The 14641-nt window shown below is 52.7% G+C and overlaps 1 protein-coding gene across 1 annotated transcript in view; it reads right to left on the bottom strand.

The window, feature by feature from the left end:
- DSCAML1 (DS cell adhesion molecule like 1) overlaps positions 1 to 14641 on the bottom strand; it is a 348259-nt gene that overhangs the window by 25364 nt on the left and 308254 nt on the right. Inside the window, exons 16-19 of the mRNA XM_027036614.2 lie at positions 13335 to 13405; positions 8234 to 8474; positions 4901 to 5047; positions 2223 to 2378 (exon numbers count right to left, since the gene is read on the bottom strand). Of these exons, the coding sequence (XP_026892415.2) occupies positions 2223 to 2378; positions 4901 to 5047; positions 8234 to 8474; positions 13335 to 13405 (615 nt within the window). The remainder of the gene's footprint in view (positions 1 to 2222; positions 2379 to 4900; positions 5048 to 8233; positions 8475 to 13334; positions 13406 to 14641) is intronic.

Below are 14641 nucleotides of genomic sequence, written 5' to 3'. Positions count from 1 at the left end.
TATGGAGGCAAGAAGGTCTTCATTTGCCTCCGAGGAGCTGAGTGACATTCAGCAAGTTGCTTTAGCTCCCTATGCCTCACTTTTCTCACCTCTAAAATGGACATAAGATGTACCTCACAGGGCTACTGGCAAGGCTCAGCCACGCTTATGACCACATGTGGTACACATGTCAAGTGTGGCCGCTGTTCTGACGAGATCTCATCTGACAGTGGATTCCTTCTGGCCCGGGGCCTCCCTCTGGGGGGCACTGAGCCTCTCAGGGGCACCTGGGTCCTCCCAAAGCAGTCACTTCACTGCCAGCACCTTGGTAGCCTTTAGGCACCTGCTCTTTGCTAGCACCGCACGTTTTAGAAAGGATTTTGCAGTTAACGTGCTTCTTGGGACAACCCAATGAGGCATCACTGTCCCCATTTTATCACGAGGAAACTGAGGTTCAGAAAGGTTAAGTGACTTGCCAATAACTGGCAGGGCTGGGACCCTTCTTCTGCCGCGCTCACGGGAGCCCCTCCGCTCTGCGGAGCCTCACGGTAGGGCCCCATTCCCTGCCCGCGATCATCCCTGTGAGCCTCTGCAGGCAGCTCTAAATCGAAAGGTTGAAAGCTCCTCGGAACTTTGGGTTCCCCTGTGGGGAATCCCTTACCTTTGTGAAACATGTGGAGGTGCTTATGGCTCAGACCTTGCGTCAGAATAGGCTGCAAGAAGTCTGGGGGCCCCAGTGGTTCCTCTCTGGAGGCTGGGAAGGTGCCCGTGTGTGTGGTGCAGAGGCTCTGGAAGGGGCCGGGCTCTGAGCACAGTCCCCGTTTGGTCTCCACATAAGAGCAGGTGGCTCTGCCTGGAGCCGTCCCAGGAAACCTTGATGGGGGGATTAATGGCAGGAAAAGTAGGGCAGGCAGGTTGGTAAATATTTAATTGCTCAGAGCTTACGGCGTGGAGGGGGCTGATCTGAGAGAAGGGCAGGGCTTAGGGAGAGTGGGGAGCTGGATTAAAATGCTCTGTTCCCCGAGTGCTGGGCTGCCCTGGGAAGCTCTCTACCATCAGTCCCAGCCTGAGACCCTCCTCTCAACAACTCTAACCCTCCAGCACCTTCTGCCAAGTGGCACAGGAGGGGCCCAGACTGTGGGAACTTTGAGAAAATGGAGGCAGTGAGGGTAGGAAGCCATGACGGCAATGTTGGCTAGTTTAAGTACCCATTGGTGCCAGCCCCTCTCCACACAAACTCTTTTAAAATACAGCACCTGCCTCAGAAGGTTTAAGAATCAGCTAAGTGATGGGGCGCCCGGGTGGCTCAGTCGGTTGAGCGTCCGACTTCGGCTCAGGTCGTGATCTCACAGGTTGTGAGGTCGAGCCCCGCGTCCGGCCCTGTGCTGACAGCTCAGAGCCTGGAGCCTGCTTCAGATTCTGTGCCTCCCTCTCTCTGCCTATCCCCCACTCGCACTCTCTCAAAAATAAGTAAACATTAAAAAAAAAAAAATGACGTGTTGGGATGACGTGAGGAAGGAAGCAGAGGCTGGCAGCAGGAGCCCAGAGCTGCGCGTGGGCACACACAGCACCTGCTGGACACGCTCCATATGAAGGAGGCCCCCTGGCAGTGTGGCCCTCCTCCCACCCTGTTCTCTGCTGGGTTCTCCACTCCCCCACCTCCTCACTTTGTCATTCTGCCCTTGAGCTTTGGCTCCTTATTGTCCTCCATTTCTGCCCCAGGGTGGAGGGCCTGGAGATCACAGCTCCAAATGGAGTCACATCCCATTCTCGCCCTGAGAGCCTCCCCAGCATGCCAGAGTCCAGAGCCTGGACCGCTCTGGGGCCTCTGCCATGCCCCTAACCTGAGATGTGTGCAGTGACGATCCTCTCTCCCTCCTCCCCCAACCCCAACCATCCGTCTCCAGAAGAAACCAGGCAGAATCTTGCCACAAAAAGGATGCCCTTGGGGAGGGGGTGGGAAGAGAGGCTTTACCTGGCCTCCGACCTAGGGCTGCAAGGGGAGCTAAGGGAGTGGGGAGTCCCAGAGCATCTCACTGCCACCTGCGGTAAGCTGTGTTCTCCTAAAGCGGGGCCCCAGCATGCTCAAAGCCACCCTGCAATGACTTACGGGGACAGGAGACAGGACAGTGCCCTGCTCTCACCCTTCCCCTTGGGCAGTGCTCAGCGACGGGTCCGGGGTGGGTGGGGAGGGAGTCTGGCCGGTGGGCGAGGCCAGGCTGGGCGCAGTGGAGGGGACTCACCATCCTCCTTGGTCTGGATGTAGAGCACGCTGCTGCGCACGCCGTCCCCGGCTTGGGTGTAGGCCAGCACCTGCACGCTGTAGTTGGTGAACTTCTCCATGCCCCGCAGCTCCACCCGCTCCCGCGTCGTCGTGATGTTCTGCATCTCGCCCCACTCTGCCCAAGACAAGCAGCGTCGGAGCACGGCCAGGCCGGCCGGGCCTGGGGCCCCTGCCGCAGCCCCTCGGCCAGCCTGGGCTCCGGTCGGGCCAGCTCCACTGGGCTCAGACCTCGACTCCACAGTAGTGGTGACCGGGGGGACCGCCACCTTCAGGCGCCGGGGGGCAGGTCTGGGGCTCTGCTCCCAGGCCGCGTGTCTCCGCAAGTGGCCCAACTGGGGTGAGCGGCATATGCCCGGCCTCAGCCCCAGCTGACCTCGTACCAAATTGGGCTTAATGCTCTCCCTTTCCATCTGAGCACCTTTCCCCTCCTCCCCTTCCCCTCTCCATGTGAGGGATCCCAAGGATCTCCTGGAAGGGAGCCTAGGCCAGGTGGGATGGTCACAGCCATTCCTCTTTGCTGTCCCAGGGCCTCCTTCGGCTCTCAGGTCAGTAGGCAGTGTGTTACCCTGGGATGACGGGGGACAGGCTGAGGCTGCCTCCTCTGTGCCTGACTGCTCCTGGGCCAGCACCCTGAACGCTCAGTGGTGTCTGTGAGCGGCTAAGCCCCTTCCTTTCTCCCCACCGCTGGGGACACCCTCCCCAGGAAGCACCCACACGGAGAACCCGGGCGAGGCTGGTAGAGGGGACAGCCCCTGCCAGGAAGGGCCAGGCCTTCCTCCGGCTCAGTGAGGACCCGTCATCTGACTCTGCCAAGGAACTTGCTATAGACGGAAGACGAGTTTAGGGAGAGGGTCCCACGGGAAGACCAGGGTCTTAGAAGGAGGAAAAGAGACAGGCTCCTGAGCTGACAGCCATCCACTGGGACCACCGGGCTTTCCAAAAGACGGGCCCAGACGCACTGGCTGAGGACGGGCCTCGTAGGAGACAGGTGCCTGCAACCCACCCCAGCACCTCACCGGGGACCCGGTGCAGACAAAGAGCCCGAAGCAGACAGCCTGGCCAGGGGAGGGCAACAGTCTGCCCGGGGCCAGGGGCATGAGAACACCGCACCCGACCTGAGGCAGCTCCAGGTCAGTGCAGGGGGAACCTCAGAAGCCTGAGCAGTGGGACCTTTCTTTTTAGGAAATCAGAAACCAGGGTAGTCCTGTTCAGGACCAGAGCCAGAGAAAGACCCCAAAAGAGGACAGTATGGCCAACAACCCAGGTGACTTTAGGGAAGATTACAGGCTTAGAAAAGAGGAAGCAAGGGGCGCCTGGGTGGCTCAGTCGGTTAAGCGTCCGACTTCGGCTCAGGTCACGATCTCACAGTTTGTGGGTTTGAGCCTCGCGTCAGGCTCTGTGCTAACAGCTCGGAGCCTGGAGCCTGCTTCGGAATCTGTGTCTCCTCCTCTCTCTGCCCCTCCCAGGTTCATGCTCTGTCTCTGTCTCTCAATAATAAATAAATGTTAAAAAAATTAGAAAAAAAGAAAAAAGAAAAGAGGAAGCATGCTCTGGAAAGCCAGGGACCACCCTTTATGCGGCACAGCAGAAATGCACGAGGCTGTCCCCCAACACATGAACTGAGGACACTGCCAGAGATCCAGCTCCTGAGCTCCAGGTCTCTGTGCTTTTAGAGGAGATGACAGAGATAGAGGCAAGAAGGACACTTCCTGTTGGCAGTGTATCCGGGCACAGCCGCATCCAGGTGGGGAAGGGGAAGGGGAAGGCAGGTGCCCTGGAGAAACGACCATGAGCTGGAGTCTCAGGTCCTCCTGGGGAGAAGGGAGGGCCCCGGGGCTGGAGGCAGAAGGTTCAGGATCCAGGGAGGTAAACTCACGGGGGCCCTTATGGCCCCCAATAGAACATTTTCATAGTTGGGGATGCTGGGTCTCTGCCTCGCACAGCGGCAGACTTCCCTATCACTGCAGGGTTCTCGTGGCCACCAGCGGGCGGGGACTTGGTGTGTTTGTGAGGCTACACACGACTGTTTGGACCCGCGCGTCCCAGGGCGAGGAAGGCACACACAGGGTTGGTTGCTGTCCCTCTGCCATTCCTACCCCGGCTTCACTGCATGCGCTTCCCCACCTTTCTCCGGGTCCCAAGCGGCTCATCTGCGCAGACCGCTTGCCCCACGGCCTGGCCAAGGGGTGCCCCCTTCCCCCAGGTCCTGGTAGCCCCGCTTCCTCCTCTTGTCCCCTCCGGCCTAGGTGGTGAGGACTGTTCCTCGGTGCCCCGCCCTCCTTCTACAGCCCTCTGCAAGCAGCGCCTTCATGAAATTCTTCAACTGCCCCATTCGTGGGTACCTCCTGCTCCCTGCCCGGACCCTGACCGAACATCCACATGTTACATTAGAAACACACGTGCACCATCACAGCTCCAGTCATTCCCAGACACACTGCCGTCCAGGAGCAGCTGGCGTCCCTCCCCCCACCACAGGGGTGACCCACCCTGGTCTCTGGCTCTGGCTGGGGTAGCACGTGCAGCAGAGGGAGCTGCGCCTCCGCCGGACATCCCATGGGAAGATGCTCAGCTCCAAGCGTGGACACAGACCCTGCACCTCTCACCCCGAGACCCGGCCTTCACTCCTGGCAGACTCACCCCCATCCACGTAGAGGGACCAGAAGATGACACGATAGCCTTTGAGGACGCCATTGAGAGTGCTGCGTGGGGGCTCCGACCAGGAGATGACCGCCACATCTGAGGTGATGGACAGGGCCCGGACGTTCTCGGGGGGCTGGCTGGGCACTGTACGGGGCGGGGAGAGAAACAAAGGGCCCCGTCAGGAGGTACAGCCCGACATCCGTGCCCCCCGCCAGAGGAACATGGAAGGAGCTCCTGACAACGAGTGAGGAGAGTCTGGGCTGTGTGGCCGGGAAGTGAAGCAAGTGTCCTCTTCTGGGTAAACAGAGGTCCTCACAGTCTCAGCGCCTTGGCCTCCCGGTGGCCCGTTCCCCGTTCCGGGTAAATGCCGGGGGCAGAAGGTGATGAACTCTGGGCATGAGCCCATGGGGATTCACCAGTGGGCACCAAAGCCCAGGGTGGATGCTACAGAGCCTGGAAGATCTCCACGCCAGCCCTGGGTCTTATCTGATGGCTGCTGGCCCTGCTGTGTCATCTGACCAGGTGGTCTGAGCCCAGCCTGGTTCTCGGGCCCCTTGTGTCCTTAATGCCAAGCTGAAGGGAAGGAAAAGAAGGAAGCGGTCCCCTCACCCTGGTGAAGAGGAGAAGGGGAGCCATAGACACCTTTAGGACTTCTGGGACCATTACACCTTTGTCCCTTGTCCCTGTAACATGAATATATCAAAATCTCCGGGATGACGAGAAAGCACTTTCTGAGGCCAATGTAGGTGGTCTGCCCTGCCTCTAACCTTCCCCATTGGAAAGCCATCTTTGAGCCTAACCCAAGTCCTATCCCCCTCCCTCAGGGGTTTGCCCCGGTGCAGGCCACTTTTTCTGAGATGGCAGATGGCAGGGATGCCAGGTTCTAGGAGCCACCTTGGCTGGGGAGAACTTTGGTGGCCCTTCCTGCTGGCTTCCGAATTGCGGGGGCCAAAGGGAAGGGCCATGTGTGCTTTGCTCTGAGAGGGAGGAAGGAGGCACAGGCTGGATGGAAGGTAATTAGATCCCATTGCCCCACAAGAGGCAACTCTAATTTTTATGAGCATTTAAATGATAATACATCATCGTAACGATCCTCTTTGAGAATGATTATTGTTTCATATTACTTAGGTGTAAAAATATAAGCACCATGTAATTAGGGACCCTGTGTAATAAACTAATACAGATCGCCCGTTCGAACAAAATGAAGGTAATATAATTATGTAAAAGACACTACTGCTAAAGCAGGGGCCCTTGAATACCCCAGGAGGAGTGCTAATATTGCCAGGAAACGATCGGGATCTGACAGGCTAACGAGGGCCTTAATTAAGTATGAAAAAGTGCCGGGCAACTGCCGCTGGAAACTTTCTTCCCTCTCCTCCTTTGTTTTGAAAATGACTCTACAGCCCACGCTGATCTCGCCCTCCTGGAAATTCTGCACCCCCCACCCCCACCCCAGAGCAGGGAGGCGGTGACCCGATGAAGGCCAGAGGCAGGCCTGGCCCTGGAGGACAGGAAGCTCAGTGCATGGCGGGGCATGTCCGTGTGGGCTCAGGGCAGCTGTTCCCCTGGACGCGCCTTCCCCGGGGCATCCTGCATCCACGTCACTTGGTCCCGTATCCCGCCTCGCTCCCAAGCGAAAGTATAACAACGGGGCGAAGATAGAGTACGGGATTCAGGGTCTGACCTGCATTTTGATCCGGGCTCCGTTCGTTACTACATAGGTGATTCTGGACAGGCTACTTAGCTTGCGTGAACCTTGGCTCCTTGTGTGGGTAAGGCCCTAGAGGTCAGTGCTACGGTTCTCATAGGTGTTCCCGTGCCGGCAGCACCAGCATCATCTGGGAATGTATTCGAAATGCAAAATTGATTCAACCTGCTAAAGCAGAAGCTCTGTGGGGGAAGGCCCAGCAACCTGCTTACAGCCCTCCAGCAGATTCTGATATACACTCAGGTTTGAGAACCACTGGGTTAGAGCACCACTTGGGACTAGTACTGCTCGTGTGAAGAGGTAGCTGGGTGGTCCTCCTCCACCCAGCCAGGTCTGTGGCCAGCATCACGGAGGGGAGGTGCTGGGGTGGGGGGGGGGGAGGCATGGAGCCAGCGTGGAATGGGGGGGCTGGCTGCCTTGTGGTCCTCCCCACCACCACCCAGGCTTCTCTGTGCCTCTCTGCTTTCTATGTGCCTTTCCCTCTTTTTGCATTCTCCCCTTCTCCAGGGGCTCAGGGCTCCACCCCGAAGCCCAGATTGTGCCCCAAAGCCACTGAATGAGAATCCTGGAAGATGAAGCCTGGGCACCATTATTATGAAAGCTCCCCAGATAATTCCAATCTGGAACTAACGTTAAGGACCACTGGTGCGCGCTAATCCGCTTTCAGGTGTTTCCGACCTGACGTGTCCTCCCTCCCAAGGGTGTCTACATTTTCAGAGAAGGTGAAGTAGGTAGAAGGCGTTGCCTAACCTAAAGGAATGACTTTCTAACAGTGGAATGTTGGGTATTCCGATGGCATTACGCCCTCTGGACAGTTACTCCCCTCCCTCTGCTGGGGCAGGGTCAGACTTAGCGCAGGTTTTGGTCTCAGACTCTGGTTTGGGGTTGAGGGACGTCAAGCCGGAAGCCAAGGAGAACACCCTGCTTCTTTGATCTGCCCTTCGGGAGGCTGCAGGCATCAAGGGCCATGTGTCCTCTTTTGACCTGGCACAGGCTCAGGTACCAGCGGGCCCTCCTCTGTGCTCAGAGAGCAGGCACGTTCCTGCTTTCTCCTAACCCTGTTCCCCTGAAAACCGGGCCCTGTATTTACTCAAGAGTCCTCTCTAGTCCTCAAAGAATCATGTTTTAAACAGTAGCCTCTAAATCGCCTGCCACATGGATCTTAGACTCTCTTAACCCCAGTCTCATCTCAGGTCCCTGAAACAGTTAGTGGACAGGTTCTAGCCCAGAACTACAAAGGTAACTTGGTTTCTGCCCTTTGTCCAACCTGCAGGTTATAAGGGAAGAGAAACAGGAGCAGGATGTAGAGGAAAGGGCCCGGAGAGAGAGACAAGCGAGGGCCAGAATGAGGGAGAAACATGGATGGAGAGTCAGACGTGAGGCAGGTGCTAGGGAGGTAGAGTGTTGGCAAGCAGTGGATAGAGTGCTGGCCGTTGGATTGAGGGTCTGGGGGGCTCCGTGGACCAGCATCTTTAGAGGAGCCAGTGGGCGAGAGGAGACGGAGGGATCCAGGGAGCCTGTGTGCCTCACAAGACCGTGATGGGGACCAGGAGCAGTGGAAGGGCCCTGAGTCCTCCCTGGCAGCCTGCCTCTGCACCCCTACCCTCTGCTGGTGCCCTCACCATCCTCCAGCGTGGTGGCATTGATCTCGCTGGACGAGGGCCCTGTGCCAGCCCGATTGAAGGCTTGGACCACCACCCCGTACTGGGCAAACTTCTTGAGGTTGTCCAGGGTGTAGACCTCGCTGTCCCCGGTGGCCTTCATCTCCACGATGCTATACTGCCCATTGCTGCCAGGGCTGTTCTCTCTGTAGCCGATCTGGTAGCCCCGTATGACGCCATTCTGCAGCTCCTTCTTGGGCGCCTGTGAGCACGGTAGGGGAGGGGAGACAAAGACACAATGGTGCTCTGAGATGCTGCTCTTAAAGCCAAAGTCAGATCATGTCACTCCTCTGTTCCCAACCCTTCAAAGGCTCCTGTCTCACTCGGAGTGAAAGCCAAAGTTCTTATAATGACTATATGACCCTATATGATCTGACCCCCATTACCTCTTGGGCCCATCTCCTCTTCCCCATGCTCCCTAGGCTCCAGCACTGGTCTCTTGCTGTTCACACTGGGCCCATGTCTGTTGAAGGGGAACACTTTTGCCTTGGATACCCCCACAGCTTGCCTCTTCACCCCTGTGGCGTCCTTGCTGAAATACCCGTCTTAATGAGGTCTTCCTTACGATCTTTTTTTTTTAATTTTTTTTTTTTTTTGAGAGACAGAGAGAGAGCGTGAGCAGTGGAGGGGCAGAGAGAGGGAGTCACAGATTCCAAAGCAGGCTCCAGGCTCTGAGCTGTCAGCACAGAGCCCGACGCGGCGCTCAGGCTCACGAACCACGAGATCATGACCTGAGCTGAAGTCAGATGCTTAACTGACTGAGCCACCCAGCTGTCCCTCCTCATGCTCTTTGTGTAAGATTGCTCCCTGCCCTCTGTTCAGTATTCCTTACATTTCTTCCTGGCCCCCATTTCCTCTTGAACCCATCTTTTCGTCCCCATGTTTTATTTTTCTGCATTGCATTTACTCAGCATCATTGGATATTTTATTTATGTGTCCATCTGTTCCCATCAGAATGTAAACACCATGAGGATGAAAAGCATTGCCTGTTTTGTTTGCTCTTTGCTCTGCTTTCAGTGTCTGCAACGATGGCTGATACGTAGCAAGCCTTCAATACACGGTTATTGAATGAATGAATGAATGAATGAATGAATGAATGAACGAATGAATAGGAATATCATTTGGCATGGGCTCGGGGACCTGAAAGAAAGGGAACAGCAGACAAAAAGTAACCAGATGGAGAAGGAGGTGAGCAATTAGCTTGAATAAAAACAGAAGCCCGAGATACCACATCACACCCTGTAGGACAGCTCTCATCAAAAAATGGAAAACCACAAGTGTTGGTGACCATGTGGGGAAATCGGACCTCTCGTGTACTACTGGTGGAAATGCAAACTGGCATAGCTGCAGGGGAACACAGTCTGCCAGTTCCTCAAAAAGCCCAACATTGAATTGCCATATGATCCAGAAGTTCTACTCCTTGGTATAGACCGCAAGGAATTGGAAGTGGAGACTCAGATACTTGCACATCAATGTTTAGAGCAGCCCTATTCACCACAGCCAAAAGGTTGAAGCAACTCAAGTGTCCACTGACGAATGAATGGATCAACAAAAAGTGGCCTATGAGTGCAATGCAATATTATTCAGCCTGACAGTTAGCCTCTTATTTAGTCAGAATGAAGTCCTGACATGTGCTATCACGTGTATGAACCTTGAAAACATCATGCTAAGAGAAATGAGCCAGACACAACAGGACAGATATTGTGTTGATACAGCTTCCATGGGGTCACATGAATAGTCAAATTCACAGAGACAGAAAGCAGACTAGAAGTTACCAGGGGCTGGGGGCGGAGCTATCATTCAATAGGGGGCAGAGTTTCTATTTGGGATCATGAAGAAGTTTTGCAGATGGACGGTGGTGATGGTTGCACAATACTGTGAATGTACGTAATGCCACTGAACTGTGCACTTAGCCATGAATAAAATGGTGGATATGTTTTACCACATTTAAAACAAACAAAAAAAAAGAGTCCTTGATTTTGGTGTGTGCCCAGCCCTTCTTGGAGCAGGGAGCTACACTGCCCTGGGCATCATGGTAAGGGGCTGGGGTATGTGGGGACTGGGGCCTGAAGCCAGCCCCCAGATGCAGGGACAGAGGTAGATGAGGACACGCAGGAAGAAAGGGGCATTATGGAGCCCTGGCTTGGCTGGCGGGGATGAAGGACTGGCTCCAGTCAGCCAGGAGAACAGAGAAAACACCAGTGCCATGAGTCTGGGGCTAGAAAACATGCTTTCACCCCAAACTTCAACCCTGATACACAACCAGATGCACACACGTGATCCTAATACCTCTCACATCAGGAACCACAAACACACACATCCGGACCCATCAAAGCAAACACCGTAATCCACCCACCTACCTACAGTCACATATACTTAGACTCACAGACAGAAACTGGCTCCTTTAACAAGCAGACTTGCCCATCTAGAAATTGAGAGACAGCACCCACCCCAGTGCATATAAAAACAACTTGAATCAGGGTTTTAAAGACAATGAAGTTAATTTAAAAGCCTACCTTTTATTATACAAAAAAATAGTGAGATCAAAAACAATTAAGTTAGTAAAACAGCCCCACTGTTTTTTTTTTTAATTCAATGAATGTTTTAAATGAACTGCATTTTCAGCTCGCTGTTAACTCAATAAAATGAAGTTTTTAATTTAACATAATTGTTTTGAACTCACTAAATAGGTGTGTGTGTTTTTAATTGACTTGACTTTTTGTTAATGCCTGAATAATGTTTCTCTGCACTTGGGCAGTCCTGTTTGCTAGTTTGTAAGTGAGCAAATTTCTGAATTCTCATATCTGCCCGTGTAAATCTACATACACACCCACACACACAGAGACATCTATTATAGACACAAACATACCTTCAAGAGTGACACCCCATCTTCATAATGACACATACTCTTATATTACATACACACACCCATATTGCCACGCTCAGAGAGTAACACACGTGTCCACATGACCACAGCCATCTATGCCATGATATATACCAACATATTCACATCAACATATACTGACAGAGGCCTTGGATGGGCATCCAGGCACACCCCGCTATATACATATATATATTCACATATTTATACAAATCTTGACAGATCTTCCTTCCCTCCCTCCTCTTTCTTTCCTCCTCTCCCTCTTTCTCTCTCTCCCTCTCTCTCTCTCTCTCTCTCTCTTCTCCCTTCCACTGCTCCCCTCACCCCCAACAGGCACACTCAGGATTTAAATCAATCTTAACAATATTTCTCTGAAGCATTAAGAAATCAATAGGGCTGATTGCAAATTTATGTCATAAAGCAGTGGCGATCCATCTCGCGGAAAGGGTCTTAAAATGAAGTGACTTATCTTTCAAGTGAATCTTTATTTTTCATTAATCTGTTTCTTGGTGTTAAAAAAAAAATCCCCTGAGAAGTCAGGCCAAAATTTATTGATGGGTTGGTTCATTCTGAAGTTCTAACTTTCTAATCAATTTTATTTTTCATTATGAGACTTTGGAGACATAAATCTGATTCTAAATTTTTATCGACCTCCGGGTCAGAGCTTTGTAGCCAAACGGCTCAGTGTTTTACATACGTATTCATTCCCTGCCCCCACCTCCTGGCTTCCTGACAGCATTCCTAGGAAATGAGTCCAGAACCAGGATGCAGACAGACTTGGGGTTGGACTCTAGGCTTCACCCCCCTCCCCTAAGTTTTTGAGGAAAGGCTTGGTGCCCAGATCTGGATGTGAAGTGGAACCATGGCTCTGGGCATGGTTCCCAGGAAGGCCCAACTGTGTAGTCCCTACCTCACTTTCATTCTGGTCATTTCTCTGGGGAAAGAAGGAACGAGGCTCTGCTCTGTGTCTATGTGGGTGTGGGGGGCGAGGGGGGGGGTGGGGAGACACACACAAGAGTGTAGTGTTTTTAAGGAAAATATCACTAAGCCCTTCTGCATCTCTCCAGTTCTCAAGTCTACCTTGTTGAAGGGCCTGGGGGAGAACTAAAGTGCCTGAGCTTCAGTTAGAGCCAGAAAATGACTGTGGAGGTCGGATCCCAGGAGCAGAGGAGGCATTCCCCCCAAGCCCCACTGCTGGGATGGGAAAGCTCCAAGAAGAAGAACACATACAGGCCCTACGAAAGCTCTCTGTTCCCAAACTCCGTGCCGTGGCCTCCTCTGATGGGTCGGGATAAAAGTTCCTCTTCTGGCTACCCTCCAGGAACAGAGGGTCAGATAAGCCAGTGTGAGAAAATACTTGAAGCCTCGAAGAGTCAGTGCAACAGGCGGCCCTGAGGGTCCACGGCAGCAATGTGGTGGTGAGTTTGCCAGAGTTACCCAGGACGGTGTTTCCCTCCTGCTCCAGGTTATTCCGATCTGTTTCTCTGCCCAGCTGTGGGGTCTCCTCTAAGAGTTTTCTCATGTGACAGGGTCTTCAGGACATCCTGTAGAGTTTAAGGTCTCTGCCCCTCATCCAGCCCCAGAGGTAGGGAGGACAGTTATTTTCAGTGATTTCATAGAGGAGGAAACTGAGGCCTGAAAACACCAAGACTCCTGTGGAAGGCCTCACCAGGAGAAGATAGGGGATTACATTGCTATACCTCCCAGCTCCAGTCAGAGGGCCAAGATGAGGGCAAGACCCTGTTCTGTCATCTCTCATCATCCACAGGGCTCCCTTGAACTTTGTACAAAGTCAAACCCAACTCCTGACCTATTACAGCATATGAGGCTTAGAAGAGAGGCCGGTGTGGTGGAAAACCCATCTTCCCTGCTTAGCATTGCCAAATTCTTCATCCCACCTCAGGTACAGGCCTGCCTCAGAGTGCCAAGGCGGAGAGGGGGTGGGGAGTGGTGGGGGGACCCATCCCTTTATCCTCCTGTCTTTCCTCCCCTCCGGCCTCACTGTGGTTAGCAAAACAAAACAAAACAAAACAAAAACAAAAACAAAAACAAAGACAAAAACAAAAACTGGGCATGAGAATTATAAGAGATCAGAGATCAGCAAGCTTGTTGGGGCTTCATTCCTGGGTTGAGAAGGGAGGAGGCATGGAGGCATTCAGTGGGAAATTCGACCTCACTTACCTTCCAGGTCACTTGGATACTCTGTGAGGTCACTGGCTGCAAGGTGACATCCATGGGGGGCCCATCAGGAGCTGGTGGAGGGGGAAACAACATTACTAGTTAAGTCAGGGAAGAAAAGAGTCTTATGTGCTCACTCTCATCCTCTTCAGCTGGAGGACTGCTGGGAACAAAGGAAAAGCTCATACATGAAAGCAGAGAACCCCCCATAAAACAGTCATAGGGCTTACCTTTCCTCTCCATTCTCCATTATCATTTGCTGAAAATGCAGCGAGCAATGACAACGAGATATTACTCTACATTTAGCACACTGGGAACAAGTTTTAAAAGTTTGATAGTATCAAGGGTAGGTAAGGGTGTGTAGTAGTGGGAATTCTTTTTTTTTAAGGTTTATTTATATTTGAAAGAGAGAGAGAGAGAGAGAGAGAGAAAGAGAGAGAGGGAGAGAAAGAATGAGTGGGGGAGGGGCAGAGACAGATGGAGACACAGAATCCGAAGCAGGCTCCAGGCTCTGAGCTGTCAGCACAGAGCCAGACATGGGGCTCAAACTCACAAGCTGTGAGGTCATGACCTGAGCTGAAGTCAGATGCTTAACTGACTGAGCCACCCAGGTGTCCCAGGAATTCTTATATCTACTGGCCATGGGAAAGGAAACTGGCCCAATACTTTGGAAGACATCTTGGCATTTCCGGTTAAAGGTAGGAGTGTCCTCATCTGATGCCTTTGTAATTCTGCAACTACTTCTATCCCATAGAGAAACTCACAGACCTCTGTAAGCATACAAGTATGAAAATGTTCACAGGTCCAAGCTGCAAGCCACCTAAATGTCCCTCTTCATTAAAATGGACAAAGAGGCTGTGGTATAATCATGGCAGAGAGTACTACAGAGCACTGAAAATGCACAAATGATGAAACTCACAAAAATACTAACAATCAAAGCAAGGAAGACACAGAATATATCAAGAATAATTTAATGAATACATTCCCTGGGAAAATGGGCAAAACCAAACAACATGCTTCTGCATACATACACTGTAGTGACAGTATAAAAGAGAAAAGCAAGAATGACTACCGGTTAGCTCAAAGGGAGGCATGGGGTTATGGTTGGGAAGGGGCAGAGGGAGGACCCCTGGCATGCTGGTAATTGATAGTGAGTGTTGCTTATCCTATTTTTTGCTTTATTATTATTATTTTTTAATTTTTTTAAACATTTATTTATTGTTGAGAGACAGAGAGAGACAGAGTGTGAGCAGGGAAGGGGCAGAGAAAGAGGGAGACACAGAATCTGAAGCAAGTTCCAGGCTCTGGGC

The sequence above is a fragment of the Acinonyx jubatus genome, chromosome D1 (assembly GCF_027475565.1).
Source record: "Acinonyx jubatus isolate Ajub_Pintada_27869175 chromosome D1, VMU_Ajub_asm_v1.0, whole genome shotgun sequence".
Lineage (NCBI taxonomy): Eukaryota > Metazoa > Chordata > Mammalia > Carnivora > Felidae > Acinonyx > Acinonyx jubatus.
This window is presented reverse-complemented; position numbering and strand designations above follow the sequence as displayed.